At 42.9% G+C, this 18,724-nt stretch overlaps 1 protein-coding gene across 2 annotated transcripts in view; it reads right to left on the bottom strand.

Moving 5' to 3' along the window:
* Window positions 1-18,724, bottom strand: part of LOC116433909 (uncharacterized) — a 62,878-nt gene that overhangs the window by 4,831 nt on the left and 39,323 nt on the right. For both annotated transcript variants that reach the window (XM_031992553.2, XM_031992545.2), the window contains exons 3-4: window positions 3,013-3,098; window positions 1,979-2,103 (exon numbers count right to left, since the gene is read on the bottom strand). In XM_031992553.2, the coding sequence (XP_031848413.1) occupies window positions 1,979-2,103; window positions 3,013-3,098 (211 nt within the window). The remainder of the gene's footprint in view (window positions 1-1,978; window positions 2,104-3,012; window positions 3,099-18,724) is intronic.

Raw genomic sequence — 18,724 nt, 5'->3', positions numbered from 1 at the left:
ACCTGGAGCGCTAAGGATTAATTTCTTAGGTACCTAATATCGAGCGAGAATGTTTAATAAATGTCCAGATGACAGTCTGACGTAAGCATCTCGATATCATCTAATAATCTATATCTTCGATACTAAGAAGGTATTTCCTACTAAGGAAAATAAAAGATCGAAGGAATATTGCATTTATCATTTTCGCTAGGAATACTATAAAAATTAGTTGCAGTTGCAATGACTATAATGATTAAAATTTTGGTATATCAAATGAAATGGTGAGTGAGAGTCACCTCTTGAGTGCAAAGTGTTCATTGTTCCTTATATATAGGATTTCATTAAATCCTTTTGCTAAACTCATATTTGTTAATCTGTCGAAAGATTCTGTATTGCGAATATAGTGCACCGTAACTAATTAGTTTAGAGTCACAAAGCACCTCAATTATTCTTTACATACCTAATTTCATTAAACTCTACTATTTTTATTTCGCCGGTCTAATCATTTCGATAAAGCAACAGCTCTTTAAGTTCGACTCGTCGAAGTATTCTCAACATGGACAGAGGATTCTCTATTACGAGCATGGCTCACGGTCGCTAATTAGTCTAAGGTTATTATCGCGCGATCAAACAGACACGAGTGTCCAGTGGACAATTTACGGATACTGTTGTTCGCCGGAGATCCGTTTTGATCGGTCGGCTCGATCGAACGAGCTCGCCGTGTCGGCTAGGCGTAACGGGTCCCCCGCGGACTCCTGATGGGAATTAAAAGGTGCTTACGGTAAACAGGCGAGATATCGATGGGAATACCGGCCTGTTCCATCGGTGGTTCACGCGAACGACTCAATCGAGCCTTTTCACGTGAACCTGTAGTACCGGCGAGCGGTTGCGTGTTGCTCGCCGAGAGCTATTCCGTAATCGAATCCACGATAGCCTCGCCTTGCTCCGCGGTGTCCCGTGATTATGGGAACGACCACGGCGACAGTAGTATATGATGATCATCGGGTAATGATATCCCTACTCGACGGTATCAATTAATACGCCGAGGATCGCGGTCTCGGGTTCCGCCGGCGCGGAACGGTTAGGAAAGACGCTGTTTTCGGCTCGAATGTTTAAGCGCGGTGTCGAGTGTTCGGATAGGAGAAAGTTCGCTATGGGGGAAAATATTGTTCACGGAGGGGAACAGCTGAAGAATAGAATAGGTAATGGAATAATCTCAGTCTTGCGAGAACGATTTTCTATGAAGAGTAGCTCTCTCGCGGAGAAAATGAATAGCTTTCTCGCGGGGAATAATGAATGGATCTCTTACGGCGGAAAAATTGCTCGTCCAAATGATCTAATTATACGGGTAACCCCCTTGTAACACGGTCGTTAGGTTCCTACAATGTACGAGGAACAAGGAACTGATGTAACAAATAGGCTTTAGTTGCGGTTCGGGAACTATGCTGTTTTTATGTTGTAAGGGAAGTACGTTTATTGAAAGCTATTAATGTTATTCTTATGTATAACTTTAAATCTTAAAAATAATTTTAAAGGTGCCTCTCAGTCACCACTCGATTGGTGCATCAAAATTGTAAAATTCCATATTTAACATTAAGTCTTGAGTAATCTGTCGACACGTGAAATGGGGAAATAAAATACCATTGTTCCCCTTATTTTGTCAATACATCCCTCGTTAAGTTGAAAAAAAGTCATCTATATCTCATAGAAATAAATTGAATATTTCTGACAAATTTTTCGAGTGCAAAGAATTAAATATTCTAAAACAACAAACCATCGATCTCTATGGTTCCAAGGCGATGCTACCTAAAATACCATTGTTCCCCTTATTTTGTCGATACATCCCTCGTTAAGTTGAAAAAAAGTCATCTATATCTCATAGAAATAAATTGAATATTTCTGACAAATTTTTCGAGTGCAAAGGATTAATTGAGTGAATTACAGTAATTCGATTTGCAACGTTCTATGGGGTTGCTTGTATTTTAGACTGTATACTCACCCTCTGCCACACGAAGACGTTATGGACCATCGCGCATCCGCAAAATACGATGCCGAGTCCTATGAAAACCGACGTGACAATGGCCGGTGTCGAATGGAACTGGATGAACGTGTACAGTATCATACCTGAAACAATCGTCGTACATTTCAGAACGGTTCGCTCGACAGGACAGAGATCTGATGACTTCATCGCGACAGAAACAATAACACATTACGTATTCAAATTATATGGATAGAATTTCTATAGATCATTTCAATGAAACTTCAACTAGTCGTGTAGAATTCATTCGAGTCGCTATATTAACGCGTTGCGTACTGGTAACGAGAAATCTAGTTTTTACATAAAGACTCTTAGTTATAATTTTGCTAATTATCACAGCATTTAACCCTTTGTGGACGAATGTCTACATTTCGGCGAGATGAAAGTATTTAAAAAACTAAGTCGTGGACGAATGATTTGATTACATTTATTTTTTGATTATTTTTTATATTAATTAAGCAATTGACAAGTAATTCAGCTTCATCTGCTGAAGCTTTCGTATATTTTACAGAATCTCCGTGCGCAAAGGGTTAAAGAATATTCAATTTGATTAGAAATAATTGTACATTTAAAATATATTAAGTAACAATGTGATATTTGAGTTTTTTGTAGATAGTGATATAAGTGGATCTCACTGAAAATCCGCACAATTCAATTTTCTGATAATTAGCCGGTAATTAGTAATGTGTTAACGAGAAACAATCGCGGTTTAACACGTTGAACGCCGCGGGATTTCATGTTGCCCCATGAAATGGAAAAAATATAATATTGAATCATTTGATTGAATTTTATTATTATTATTATTAATATTAGGATGATAATAATATTCATCTAGCTGAATATCAATGTTTTAGATAGTATTATTTATAATATAGAAATGTCTTTGCAAATAATCATCGTTTAATTGAGCGGACTATGGTAATTCGATTTGGTTGGGGGTCACCGTTGACCCCCATGGCATTCAACGTGTTAAACAAAGTGAACATGATTCTTACCAGTTAAAAACACGGGAATGCTAATGAAGAAGCCTCCAACAGCGCAGATGCGGCTGATGGACGATTTTTGCAGGTACTTGTTACTCCTGAAACAAAAGAGAACATCGTGTGCTGTGAATGTTACAAGCAATTGTGTCTCGACACCTTCTATAAAAATACTGTTAATTGTCTATATTATTCTTATATTCTGAATTGACTATTCAACGTTTCCAGTAACGATCATAAAATCAATTATAAATGTCCAAACTTCAATTGACAAACGCTGCAACTGAAAAAATAATTTTAACTGAAACTTCCAAGTGTCCTACACTTCCGGTAAAAATAGTGTTAATTGTCTGTATCAGACATATTCTGTATTGCCTATTCAATGTTTCCAGTAACAATTATAAAATGAATTATAAATATCCAAAATTCAATTGACAAACGCTGCAACTGAAAAAATAATTTTAACTGAAAATTCCAAGTGTCACACTTCCTGTAGAAATCTATATTTCATATCGTGCAACTGCATAAATCAAAATTGATGTCAAAACAGATTCTAAAAATAAATATACTGATTACTTCATCATAAAATTCAATATACGTCGAATCGACGGGTTTCACGAGCCTAATGTGAAATGCCAAGTATGCCCAGGGAAAAACAATCGAACGCAAGGGATTAATACGATTCGATCAGCTGGAACGGTGAACTGCGATGTTCCAGGCAACGCGGAGAGTCGCATTGGACGCAGTTAGAGCTCGTCGGTAAAACACAGAACGTTTCAATGAAGTCAGTGAAAGTGATGCGAAACAGTTCGCACAGTGCGGACGTTCGCTGAAGTCAGCTGACTCGAAGTCCGTTAACTGTGACCGCTCTGCGCGGATTCTTTGCTGGATTAGTTCTCGCGCTGATGGGAAATCGTCCTTTACTCGATCCTTAATAGATAGCGAATTATTAATTGTGCTCGTTACAATTGTACAATGGCGTATCATACACTTTTGCATATGTATTTTCAACTGTGTTCCTTATCTTTGTTTCTCGTCATTTCGTACCAATTCCCAGACGTATCTTTTATATTCTATTATTACTGATTTAATTAGTTGCTATCTTTATCAGTCGTAATTAATCTTTCCCCTTGTAATATGAATTTACATGTAATCTTCTATTACGTGGTTAACCTTAAAGAATTGTGAATATAACTTTAAACAAAGGATTTAGGATAAGTTTAATCAAAATGATATATAGATGAGTAGACGAAATATAAATATGGACATGTGAATAGTGAAATTTCATTTTCAATTGTTTTTAGTATAAATTTCATTATGGTTGTCTTTTCGCGATGAATTTAAAATACTTTTGATTCGTTAAGGGTTAATAATGAGAAAAATAAATATTACTTTTTTGCTTGAGTTTAGAAAGCATGGAAAGTCTGAAAACTTTGGAAAGCTTGAAAAGTCTGAAAACTTTGGAAAGCTTGAAAAGTGTGAAGACTTTGGAAAGTTTGAAAGCTCTGAAAACTTTGGAAACTTTGAAAAGTTTGAAGAGCCTGTAAATTTTGGAAAGCTTGAAAATTCTGAAAACTTTGGCAAGTCTGAAAACTGAAAACTTTGGAAAGATTGGAAACTTCGGAAGATTTGAAAAGCTCGAATAGTCTGAAAACTCTGAAAACTTCTGAAAATTTGAAAACTTCGAAAAGCTGGAAAAGCCTAAGAAGTCTGAAGACATTGTAAAGTCTAGAAACAGTCGAGTGCAAAGGGTTAACAGCTAATCATTCTTCAGGAGGTAAACGAGCGGCCGTTTCTCTTTCATTTCCCGCGATACCTTTCGCCGTGCTCGTACGACCCTTCCCAAGCGGGTTCTCGGGCGTCTATCGGTCCGGGTCCGCTGGTTCCCGCGCAAAAACGAACGAATCTCTCTCCGGCTACGTGCTGATTTTAAAACGAGCCCCGTCCGAACCCAGGCCACAATGAGAGATTCCCACGAAGCCGTTGCTACCGTCTTTTTCGAGGTCGGCGACCCTCTCGGATGCGTTTCAAGTGCAACGCGCGGGCGCGTGCGCCCGGTGAAATCATCCTAGACTAATTCCTCCGGACGCGCGCGGCCTTCTTACGCGTAAATTTAACCTTCCGCGTCCGCGTATTCCGGGACCACCGGGCTTCTATTTCTCCCGCCTCTCGAACAGCTTCCCAGAAATCCCCGCGCGAGGGACGTCCCGCGAAATTCTGGCGATCCGATGCGTTCGACGAGCCGTTCGCCAAATCGATCAACCGTTCGATTGCCAATCATGTTTTTAACCCTTTATACTCGGGAGGTGAATTTCAGTCGTCATTCGATTTGACCGAACGAAATGATGAAATTTAAGATTCAATGTTAAATTTTTATATAATGTATCAACTCGTGGAACATCGAAATAAAATAGTTCTGTCACTTAATTTATTAATTCTTTCATCAGAAAATAATGAGTTTGTAGAGAAAAATATTCTCGAGTGCAAAGGGTTAATTGATCGAGTGCTAACATTATTTTCGAATATTTGTTGGTGATAGTATAACAGTGGAGAATTTACTAGCTTTCTGTAACTTTAACCCTTTCCGGGTGAATTTCAGTGAGATAATTCTCAGATTTCGATGACTAAGTCGCAACCGAATGATTCAACCCCTTGCCTTACGGCTACTTCATCCTTAATAATTTATTAGGAAAAGAAAAAAGGAAATTTCGGTTATACCTTGCTTACGAGTGCACTGATTTTTTAAATGAAACATTAAGTTGCATGCAAGTTTTTGGTGACCTCTATCAATATTTTAATATTATTTCACAAAAAATATTTCCTCAGAAATTGGGCGTGTACCACAAATGGTACACGCACCACAGAACGTGTTAATAGTAGAAAAGTAATATTTAATCTATATTTAAAAACAATAAATAACACTTAGGTCTCTCAAATTCACTTAAAAATTCTCATCGCGAGACACGGTGCTCCAAAGCAAGGGGTTAACAAGGAAATGTACAAGGGATGAAGTTTGAGAGCAAGTATACGCTCGTTTCCCATGGACATCTCGCAGAGGGAATCCATGGGAATTGCAGGGGGCACTCGATACAGGGCCACACTTCGGAAAGATTACCCCAGCGACCGATGAAAGGCAACATTGAGCGAAGTCGAGTGGCCCGCGAGTGGCGTGCCCGGCAGCCATTAAGATCGAGCCGGCGATTTTAACAATAAATATTGGGCCGTGTGCTCTGACCCGCATTTCACGTGAGCCTGCTGTTCCAGAATCTATCGAGAATGCCAGCAATCGGTTCGGAGTTGGTTCAACGCTCTGTTCTATTTAATTCACTTTCTGTTTATTGTTGTTCGAGTGGGGGGCAGCGACACTGAAGCTATTTTAGCTATTTGCCTCGGTTTATTTCGCAGCTGTGCTCGTGAAAGTCACTTCGATCGTTCCCTTGTAGCGGGGCTTCGGTGTTAACAAGCTTTATAAACATTAACACGTTGAATGCCATAACACCGGTGACCCCAATCGAATCACTATAGTTCATTTCAATTGAACGATGATTATTTGCTAAAACATTTCTATGTTATAAATAATATCTAACACGGTGACATTCAGCTAGATGAATATTATCATTCCAATAATAATAATAATAAAATTCAATCAAATGATTCAACATTATACTTTTCCCTGATACTGGAATACTGAAATAAAATAACTTTCCATCTTAATTTATGTGTATTTTCTCATTAATTAGTTTCAAAGCTTGTCTGTATCTCATCGAAGAATATTCAATATTTCTAGTGAAAAACTATCGAGTGCAAAGGGTTAAGCTATGACGCACCAATATATGAAATTCTTAATTTATATATATTTTCTCATTAATTAGTTTCAAAGCTCGTCGGTATCTCATCGAAGAATATTGAATATTTCTAGTGAAAAACGAGTTTAAATTAATATTAACATAATTTAATAATTATCATATAATTATTAAACAAAGGGTTAACCGCCGGGGTGGTTCCAAGTGTGAAACGGTGTGCTCGAGACCCAGTTACCGGTCTAGGCGAGAGAAACGCGCAAGGATCGTCGAAATATCATTGTCGCGGGGGCTGCCGATCGTTATCTCCATTCAGCCGAGCCCGAGGGAAACTATTTGACGGCGGGCTGAATAGGCTCAGACGGTTTTGTCGGTTCCCGTGTGTCGTCGCGCGGTACCGAGGCCCGCGATCATGAATGGAAGCGGACTCGTACCGCCGAATCAAAGGGCAAGGGACTACACGCTCCCTTCCTGCTCGGCGAGATCAACGAGATCTGCTTGAATGGAACCAGCCCCGGACTGGCTGCTGCCAGTCACACTTCGCGCGCCCTGACAAATCGCGCGGACCCCTGGCATCCGCTTCGAGTGCTTCATCAGCTTCCGAATCGATCCTCCCGACTGAACGCTGCGATCGAGCTGTTTATCTGGAACTACTGGATCGGTGAAAATCATCCGTTCCTGATCTCGCGGAGCTATCGAGGGATGAAGATTTTTGGAGAATTCGTTGAAGTTTCTTGGAATGGAAATTTTAACCCTTTGCACTCCGTTGGAAATTATTATAGATATTATATTCTATTCGAATATAGGAAATTGAAAACAAATTAAAAGACGTGAGTGAGTTTTCGTTCAAAACGAAATTTTAGGTTCTTGAATGGTTCTCTACAGAAGTGAACTATTAAGGCGTTCGAAATGTTCGGAGTGCAAAGGGTTAAGAGATATCCCTCTGCACTTCTGTAGACGCCTCTGAGTCGTTGATTTTACGAACTTATAAAGTTTGATATTAATTAACACGTTGAATGTCATGGGGTCATTTGGCAATGGCGACATTTCTTCGATCTTTTATTTTCCTTAGTAGAAAATTTGGATGTGTGAAAAAACGAATAATCTTAGGCTAGTTTCTTTAAGATTTGTTTCTTTATTATTATAACTTTATTGTTATATTTAATATTATAACTGGTGCAATATTGGAGCCTACAGAGTTCAAAGGCTTAACCCTTAGCACTCCAGGTTGTTCTGTAATCTATCAATAATTGCAATTTTTATAGTATTCCAAGCGAAAATTAGAAATGCAACATTTCTTCGATCTTTTATTTTCCTTAGTACAAAATTCGGATGAAAAATCGAATAATCTTAGGGTAGTTTCTTTAAGATCCATTAAAATATCTAATATTATTCCTGGCGCGATATTGTAGCCTACAGAGTTCAAAGGGTTAATTAACCGAGTAGGATTAGCCACTTGGCCCGCGAGCAATTGAAATTGAAGCCTTCCGAACAGTGCCTCGTAGAAGGAGGTCCAAGGCGTCGAACCAACAAACGAAATCCCCGGTAACGCCGGCCAGACACGAAAATACCCTTAAAGCTCGCCTTACGTTTACGGCCGGGGTGTACCATTAATTGACCCCGAGCGAACGCGCGCAAGCCGCGCGGAGTCACTGACCGGCGACGGTTCCAACGGATATGCGGAAAATCACTGGCGGCCTCTAGCTGCCGCCGTTTCCGGGGACTACCTACCAATTTGCTCCGCGGATGGAGGAGCTCCTTGGAATTAATGCGTCCGCGGGGTTCATTATCCTGTCCCGGCCGCTTTCGGTGATAATTCAGGCGAGCTTCGCGCGGTTCCCCGCTTTAACCCTTTGAAATGCACAACGCTTTCAAGAGATAAAGATAAATCATACATCAATTGCTTAATTAATAGGAAAAAGGGAAACTACGCGTCAATCTCTTGCTGTTCGAGCAATTAAATCACTGCGACTTAGTCTTTCAGAGGTCTCTAATAAGCTAATTGGCTTCAATCTAATCGATGTCCCCCGGGAAAGTCTGTTTTCCTGTAATTAACAGAGCTCGAGTACCGCTGGTGTTCGTTAAATTCAATTGAAAGCTCGAGCCACGTGTCTCGGGACGGACACAGCGAGGTGAAGGGTCAACGGCGATGATATCTGCGAGCAAACTGAAGAGCCCCGGACCTCCCGAACTTGTTCTGCACAATGAAAACGCGTTCCGTTCGAGAGGAAACGCCGGCGATCCGTTGCGAAACCGCTCGCCGCGCGACCAAGCCCACGAGCTACGCCCAAACGCCGACCAACGCGGAATCTCAGGAAACGAGATGCCCACGATCGCGGCCGATGAAAAATCCGACGGTCAATTGTTTACCGGCTCCCTTTGTCTCTGTCCGTTCTTTCCTTTGTCCCCGGTAAAAATGATAATTGCACACTGTTCTCGGATCAGGCATCGCGACGCCGCTCTGGGAACCGGCGGCGAGTCCGATTTGCAGGAAGCAGATCCGAGGTTGAGCAACCGCCACCCGGCCACCCCCGATTTCCAGAACGCTATAATTGGTAGAAACGATCCGGCGAGGCTGCGCGACGGTTCTCAGCCGGGTTCTGGTGGAAATTTACGACGGTGCTGACGGCGAAAGGCTTTCTCCCGACCGTAATTTGACACGGCGGACGGTTGGGACTACGGATTTAGTAGCAGTCTTTGATGAAAGGGACTGTCGACTAGGGGAAACGCATTTTGACGGTGAACCGATCCGCAAATGCTATTGCTTTGCCTTTGGATCTCGGATGATTTCTAGTAATTTGTCTTTTACCGATTGCGCAGCTGGTAGGTTCTTAGTGAATTAATGTATCGATAGATGTTGCGACCTTGGATTCTGTGACACTAGAACCACCGTACCAGTCAAAGTGACTTACTATTTGTAAAATAGCAACGTCTCGTTTTGAATAGAATGGTAAATTCTATTTGAAATTCTATTTGGATCATAGTTGAAATGAAACACCTATTTTATTTGAAATTCTATTTGAATCATAGTTGAAATGAAACACCAATCTACAATTCTATTTGAAATTCTATTTGAATAGTTGAAATGAAGCACCAATCTATTGGTTATTAGAATATCATTACTGATTTCATTCCTTACTATAATGAACTAAACGTTTCGTCTAGTTTTATCAACGCTAGAACTACTGTACTAAAATGACTGGTTTCGATTGTTTTGTTTCGCAATTATTAACATTTTGAGAGCATTCAATAGGTTGCAATAAAATGGAACGAGTCCGACTCGACACAGGACGGCTAAGGGTTAAGCTTCTCATGTACCACCATGTACGCCAAATAGAATATTCTATGCGCGTTGATTTATATATAATTCCTCCGGGACCCGGCTAAAAAAGGTCGTCCGAATCTCATTACGTAATTCCATTACGTAAATTCCTGGCGAAGAACTTTCGGGTGCAAAGGGTTAATCTCCTGTCGGGCTGGCAGTTATCCGCTGCCGGGAGATGCAATCGTCAGGTTATGCAGATGAAGTTCACCAGGAACACCGAGTCGCCCGGCCGAAATTAACCGACAAATAAATTACAAGGCGTCGGGATGTCGATTGGGTCCTCGCGCCTTCTAGATCCGGATATCGGAGGCGTAGTCGCGCCGAATTTATTTCGTTTACCCTGTACGACAAGGCGCGTACGAGAGGGCCACGGCGAGACAAGAGGGAGAAAGAGGAAGAAAAGGAAGAAAGGGAGAGAGAAAAGGATTCCAGACGACGGATCCGAGCGCGTGGAATGCCGAGTGGTGCTCTCGAGGAGCCGGCCGCGGATCACGCGTGTGCTGGGCCCGGTCTGACGCACGAAACCGTTCGGGAACAGAAACCAGACACGCGTGTAACGTTAAACCGAGACACCGTCGATGAAAAACGAACGAGCCGATCAGACGCGACGGACTTTCCAGTGACAGATAAAATCGAGTTACAGAACATCGCTCGGATCTTGCTAACCCCTTTCCCGTCCGCTCCGGCTGTGCGTGTGTACAGTCGAGAGATCACTCGATGCTTAGCGGAACGCGAACCGGCGAGGGGCGTATTGCTAATTAGTTTGTTGTTCTGATTGGTTGGGTGTAACATTGTTGACGAACGGTGGAGTTTGAAATTGGGATTAAGATTTTGGTTTTAAGATATTGAGATTTGAAATTAGGAAATGGCAATAGAAAATTAGGTGAAGGAGTGGAAACTGGGAGCTAAATTCCTCAGCCAAGTCATCGAGTGATCTAACAGTATGTTTGGGAGATGATTCGATGGTTAGCGGAACGCAAACGTGCAAGGGGCGTTTTGCTAATTAGTTTGTTGTTCTGATTGGTTAGGTGTAACATTGTTGACGAAGGGTGAATTAAGAGATTTGAAATTAGGAAATGGCAGTAGAAAATTAGGCGAAGTAATGGAAACTGGAAACTGAATTCCTCAGCTTAGCTGTCGATATTCAGTACGTTTGGGAGATGATTTGATATTATCGGAACGCAAACGTGCAAGGGGCGTCTTGCTAATTAGTTTACAGTTCTCATTAGTTACGTGTAACCTTATTGACGAACGATCAAGTTCGAAATTAGGATTAAGATTTCGATTCTGAGATATTAAGATTGATTTGAGATTAATATTTGAAATTAGGAAATGGGAGCAATAGGAAATTAAGTGAAGAAACGATAACTGGAACCTAAATTCCTCAACTTAGCCATTGATCTATCAGTATACTCGAAAAATGAATTGATATCTAGGCTTCCCATTTCATAGTTTCAATAATCACCGATCGAAAACACGAGAAACTGGGAAATAAAGCCAACGCAAACCTACTCAAGAAACATTGAAACTCGATTGGATTTCCGTTTCGAGAAATACATAACGAAGTACCTCAAACTTATCAAACATTCAAAGTGCTCATTCATGCGAAAGATGAAAACGAGTCTACGATCTATCAAGATCAACGCAGTACATTAATCTTCCTCCGATTCCTCAAAGTTGAATCGAAATCCACATCCAGCGCTACGCCAGCCAACGGAAATCTAGATATAAAAAAAAAACAACAACGTTCGGTGTCTAATGAGCAGAGGAGCCCTAACGCTGAACGATTTACGACGCGATTGCGCAACGATGTTCGACAGGACCGTTCGAACGATAATCGGTGACACAGAAAACGCGGTTCCGAATGTCGGTGAACGACCGGTAAAAGGGCGACAAGTTTACGGGGACGCGCCGACAGGTGTGTACACGCGATTAAGGCGGTAAGGAACGTCCGACTTTACGAGCAGACCGTATTTCGCGTTCGGTGGGATGCGACAGGGTCCCGTCGAGGTCGAGAATTAACTGGCGATCGACCGTTCGTGCGGTGGACGAAAGGCCAAGCCGAGCGTCGGGCCCGCGACAGAGAAAGAGGAGGCGACGCTGGGCATTATCCGAGTAAAGCCTTATTCGAACGACAACGACGAGTAAATAATTAATCGTTATCGGGTCGTTCGTTGTTCCAGTTACTCGTTACTCTTGTTATTCGCCCGGCGAACCGTTATTCGTTCACTGTTCGAGTCGCTCAACGTTAACCCCTTGACCTATAATGTCTCGGACTCGTGAAAATTTTAAACTGAATCTGACGAATCTGAGTGGTCTTTGTTCTTTAAGAATCTAAATTGAACGTTAATTTTCTATTATCAGTTGTTGCTACTTATTTTTTCTCTAATAAATTTTAACCCTTTGTACTCGGAAGTTTTTTACTGGAGATATTCAAGATTGTTCGAGATATAGACGACGTTTGAACCTAATCTAACGATAATTCACAGATAAATTAAGCAACAGATATTTTACTTAAATATTTCACATAATACAAAGTTTAACTTAAAGTACTAAATATTTAACTTAGTTTTGCTGTATCAAATCTTCGTCCGCGAAGGGTTAAAATTCACAAGAATCAGGATATAGAAAATGGACGTAAGTTTCTAAGCGACATTTCTAATTCGTATCTAGAAATTCATTAAGTAAGGCAATGTGATTGACGTTCGTATTATTGCAGCGATAGAGAGTTATTCAAAATGAATAAAAAACGGCGAGTAGATCCGATTGATTTATGCTCTGTAAACGATGAATACACTAATTACTCGCAGGCAATCGTCAGGTGGAGTTTATTCGTCGTTCATTCGTTATTCCGAGGAACTCTGTCAGCACCGGAGGTGTCACGGCGACGTCGAGGCGTCGTAAAACGCACAATGCACAAGGCCCGGTCGAGGGAACAGGTGCATCCCGATCGTAACGGTCGCGTCTCTGTCCCTTGTGAACGACCCGGTGCCACCCTCCGTTTCGGAGTCATTAAACCTCCCCTTTTTCCACGGACTGCTAGTCGTCTTCACGAGGAAACCGAGGAATTTTCGGGGAACGACCGCCTTAGTGCGCTACCCTCGTCTCGAACGTTGGCTCGGTGCACTGAAGGAACTGACTGGTCGAACAGTTGGCTAGTGAAACGGAGTATCCGGCAGCTTGAGGAAGTAATTAACCTCTTGGCTTATGACTCAACTGCTCAAACAAGGAATCAGTAAGTAGCTTCCTTATTCTTTGGAACTAGATCAGAAATAAGTACGTCGAGGAACAAAGCTATTCATATTTCACGTATCGCATTATACAAAGTTCAACGTTAACACAGTCATTTGTTTGCGACGTGGTATTACAAGCATGAAAGTTTTAGCTCCGCGAAGATATCCGCAAAGGTTAAGCAATTGATATAAATTTTAGCTGCATCTGCTGAAGGATTTGTTACCTTGTTATTCATTTGAAAGAATCTTCGTCCGTAAAGTATTAAGGGGTTTCATAAAGTGGATTCTATAATTTCGAAGATATTGAAGATCATTCAACATTGAACGAACAAATCGAAACACAGTAGAGTTCAGTAACCGAGGAATCTAAGTTCCTACTCTCCATGGACAAGTTCTGGAGCCACAAGCAACGAACACAGAAGCCCATCTTGAGAATAAAAGACATTACCCACTTTCAATCACCGATTCCAGCAACGAAGACAACTAATTTCACGGTAAATAGAGGGACAATGAAACCGTGTCGCTCCGATGATCCAAGGATTCACGGTCCGGCGCGTTCGATCTATCCAAATCCCAGCTCCCGCCATTCAAACTCTATCTTCGACTTCCGGCTACCGCGCAACCCCTCGCCAATCGACGAATCGACATCGATGGAACCGCTTCCGGAAATCGGAAGAACCTAGGCTTCGCGCAGGAAGCGCAGCCATGCAAACGCGCCTCCTCCGTTTTCGCGAATGAATCACGCGGGGGTGAAGGATCGAAAGTTCAAAGGGCAGCCTCTAGAACTACCCGATCAAAGGCGACCACTCGCCCGCGAAAAAGCTGGCATTGTTTCCGGAGAAAAAGGCGCTTCTCGAAGCTCGGGCTTTCAGCTCGACAGGTTCATCCTGGTGCGCAGTCCGCTTTCGCTCGTTGTCGCGTCCGTGCGTCCCGTTGTCCTCCGGGGGAGTGAAAGAAGCGAGCCGCGGGATGAGTTACACGGGAAACGACAGCCGACCGATTACAGACTGCCTGGGAATGAAAGACAGGCGACGCGGCTAAGTGCCGGCTCATTACTTAAATGGTCCGTGATAAGGGACCCTCTGCTTCTTTCGCTCGCTCGCTCGCTCTCTCCGCGCCCCCGGCTGGGGCTCGAACAGATTTATTGGAACTCGCGGGACCCTCTGTCGTACGCTTGCTCGAAGCCTTACTTCATTTCGCGATAAGCCACTTGTGATTGATGAATCGAACTATTGGCCATCGAATGCGGCTGCATTCCGTGCAGGCTGTGCAGGGGTGTAGGTTATTGGTAGTCTTTGAACTGGTTAGCTGCTAAATAGGATCCATGGGAATTTTATGAGATTGAAGGAACTTGAACATTTCGGCAAAGAAATGAGAAAGAGATGAACCATAGTGATGTGCAGTAGCTAAAAAGCTAACTCGAGGTCTTCGATTTGCTAGATCGACGAACCATAGTGGTGTTCAGTAGCTAAAAAGCTAACTCGAGGTCTTCGATTTGCTAGACTAACGAAACCAGATCAAGGAAAGCCTCTGACACTATCACTAACACAAGACACACTAGACAATAATGTCCATAACAATTAACATCGCAGAAAGAAATGAACCATAGTGGTGTGCAGTAGCTAAAAAGCTAACTCGAGGTCTTCGATTTGCTAGACTAACGAAACCAGATCAAGGAAAGCCTCTGACACTATCACTAACACAAGACACACTAGACAATAATGTCCATAACAATTAACATCGCAGAAAGAAATGAACCATAGTGGTGTGCAGTAGCTAAAAAGCTAACTCGAGGTCTTCGATTTGCTAGACTAACGAAACCAAATCAAGGAAAGCCTCTGACACTATCGCTAACAGAAGACACAGCATCAATGTCATCAGTCCCGGTTTCCGTCCCCATTTTCCATAGACCCGAAACGTGTCGCCGTCAGAAGATACCATCGCGTTGCGCAAGAGTTTCCGCCGTTTCCCGCGATTGTATTATAAAAGTGCATGTCCCGGCGAGCAGAATTAGCGAGCGTGCCCGTTTGTGGGTCAAGCCGGCGCGGAGCGTCGAGCGTTCTCCAGGTAGCCCCGGCGCAGAAACAAAGAAACGACGAGAGAAACACGAAAACCGAGGGCGTACGGTCTTCTCCGGCAAACGATTACCATTAATTTCTATAATCTCGCATCGTTGCCGACGTCCTCGATCAAGATTATCCGTCGCGGCGGAATGAGAGTTCCCAGTCATCCATGCGTGCCCTATCCGCGCCGCTGAAACGCTCGCTCGCTCGGTGTCCCGTATCCCGCCGCGATATATCAGCGAGAAGCCGGGGGAGGCCCCCGCCGGCTGTCTAGTGTTTCTTCTCACGCGGCGCGCGGGCGAAAAAACGCAAAAATCCGCGCCGTTTCGACGCCCGACCTCACTACCGCGATCGTTTTGCAGTCTGTTCCTTTTTTTCAAGCGTACTCTAACCCGTCGTGGACGAACGTCGACGTTTCGGGGAGATCGGACTATCACGTTTCGAATTCTAAGAGGAAATCAATGATTTAACCCTTTGCGGACGAACATCGGCATTTCAACCAGTTAACTGTGAAATTTAGATGGAAGAACCTCTCGTTCTCGCAATAAAATCGAAAAATGCAGCGTGTACTCGTCAAAGGACGAATGCACGTAGAGTATATTTTAATGAAAGATCAAAGCGAAACAAAGAAGAATTACATGTTCATGTGAAAAAATGAAGAATTCATCGCTGAAAGAATTAGTATCGTGTCAAGCTACGATGACGTGTATACTCGTCAAACACAGTTAACTGGTTAAGATGGAATGCTCAGATTTGGAAGGCTGAGTCGTGGATGAAGGATCTAATTAGTTGGATAGCAAGAGATCGGTAGGTAGTTTTATTTTTTTTCTAGCAATTAAGCAGTTCATATATATTTAGTTTCATATGTTGAAGGTTTCGTATGTTTAGCAATCTTCCGCAGAGGGTTAATTAGGGTAGTTTCCATTTCTTCTACTGTTTAACCAACTGATACATAATTTAGCTTCTGCTGAAGGTTTTGCATATTTCATCCATAGGAAAAGGTACTGATTTTCTAATAACGTTGGTGATCAACGAAGTGTTTCCAATTCCAGTCGAAAACAAGATAACGTTTGCTCGTCACTGCTCTACCCTATCATTTGTCAACAAGATAACTAGATAATCGATCAATATCATAAGCAAAGCACGCAACGAAACTCTACTTTTATTCTTTTCCCAACATTTCGGCAACGCACGGTGCGTATAACGAGAAATCACGTTTCGTGACGGAGGCCGGCAACGAAAATGAGGCTAGTTACGCGATGCGATCAGGATTCTCGCGGCCCCACGCGTATATTGCCTTATCGGTGGCCCAATCATACCTCGCGGACCCTTGCATATACAAAGTAACCCACCCGCCCGGATAATTATCGCACGAGAAACCGCGCATCCATTTTGCACGGGCCTCGAACGCACCGATTGCTTTTTCCGTTTTCGCGTGTGAACGCTGCGATCAATTAGCCGCTCGTCCTTTTGCCTCGTCTCGCAGTCGTGGTCACTAGAATCGCTTCAACCTTCGCGATATCAACTTTCCTCGTTCCTTTTACTAATTAAATATTGTGATATATTAACTATGGGCCGAATTTTTGTTCATGATTGTAACAAAATCTATGCAGTACAAAATTATATATTTCGTAACTTTCAACTTACAATGACATTAAACTTTCACGCCTGAAATTGCAATAAAATGGAACGTCGAGTCTGACTCGACATAGGACAGCTAAGGGCTAAGCTTCTCATAATGTACCAACATGTACACCAAATAGAATATTCTATGCACGTTGATTTACATATAATTCCTCTGGAACCTGGTTAAAAAAGGTCGTCCGAATCTCATTACGTAATTTCATTAATAGTAAATTTCTGGCGAAGAAATCAGTTCTAAAATTCATTCTACCAAATCAATCTTACTCAGCTGAATCGACTTCGAAACTCAACATCGAACAACTAAAGAAACGATTACAAATGAAAAAGACGACGAACAAAGAGCACTGCAATCCACGTCGTCGTTACCGCATTGTTCGACGGAAAAACGCGGAAACGAGGCCGTTCGCAGAAACGCGTCGGATTCCAGGAAACGGATACTTTTACGCAACCGGTGAGCATTCCACCGTAGTGGATCTCCATTTTGTTATCACTGGGGCAACATAGCTCAGCTTTATCTCTTTTTCACGCCGAGGACTAGAGCCTCTACCAGTCCTCGTACACGATTCTCATTTCCGAGGTTTATCTGAAAGATTGAACAACCCGCAGGATGAAACTGTCGCGCGGCGGATTCCCGAGTCACGGTCCTCTCTCTCGGTTTCCTAGGTCAGGGTAGAATTTTCGGGCGGGCCCGACGATTACGAGGCATTCCGTAGCCGGGGAATGACTCCAGATTCTTTTCAACCGCCACCAATCACCGTGGCCGACGTCACCGGTGTTCCAGGCGAGTCTCATCGGTCGACAAAAGAATCCTCCGTTCGAAAGATCCGGCGGGATTCTTGGATTGCGGCGGGCCGAGAGCCCGGAGCGAGCGTAAAAGCGGGAGGGAACGTGACGGGGAACGCGAGGCTGCAATTTTAATCGTCCGCCGTATCTCTCCGGGTCAGGAATGCGACGCGGAGGAGTATTTTCTAAGCAATCGCCGCGCCGGGGCGAAAGGTGGGCAGGCGCCTCGGTGATAACGCCGCGTAAAAATGGCTGTCGCCGGGTACGATCGATCGACGGTGTTATCAGTTACGTCCGGGGGGCAGCATTGTTTCGCCCCGGGGAGAAATGGAAAAGGGCGGAATCGTTCCCACAATCGTTTCGTTCGTCTCCTAACGGGCCATCTCGCGCCCGGCGACCGCTAGTTCACCGAACTGGAGTCGAACGCCGCGGCGAACCGTGCGAACCGTTTCCGCGATTCCCTTAAGGGGTCTTGCTACTACGAGTGCTTCGAAAAATCGGGGAGTTCTTCGATCGGTTTCACCCTTTGATGAGGATTCTTTGAAATGTAGAGGTAGAGATATATGAAGCTGAATTGTATATCGATTGCTGAATTAATAGAAATTGCTAAAACAGAAATCAATTGCTTAAACAGTAGAAGAAATGGAAACTACCCTAATTAACCCTTCGCGGAAGATTACGAAACATACGAAACCTTCAACGTATGAAGCTAAATATATATCAATTTCTTAAACATCTAACCTTTCTCTACAGAAACTCCAAGAGTATCTATTGAGACTTCAATCGATTCATAATTCAGCTTGCATATCGCCAACTCAATTTCTTTAACTCCGACAAAAGCATCTACCATTTTCAATAATCGCGGAAAGGTCTCGATTT

This window comes from Nomia melanderi, chromosome 10 (genome assembly GCF_051020985.1).
Source record: "Nomia melanderi isolate GNS246 chromosome 10, iyNomMela1, whole genome shotgun sequence".
Taxonomy (NCBI): Eukaryota; Metazoa; Arthropoda; class Insecta; order Hymenoptera; family Halictidae; genus Nomia; species Nomia melanderi.
This window is presented reverse-complemented; position numbering and strand designations above follow the sequence as displayed.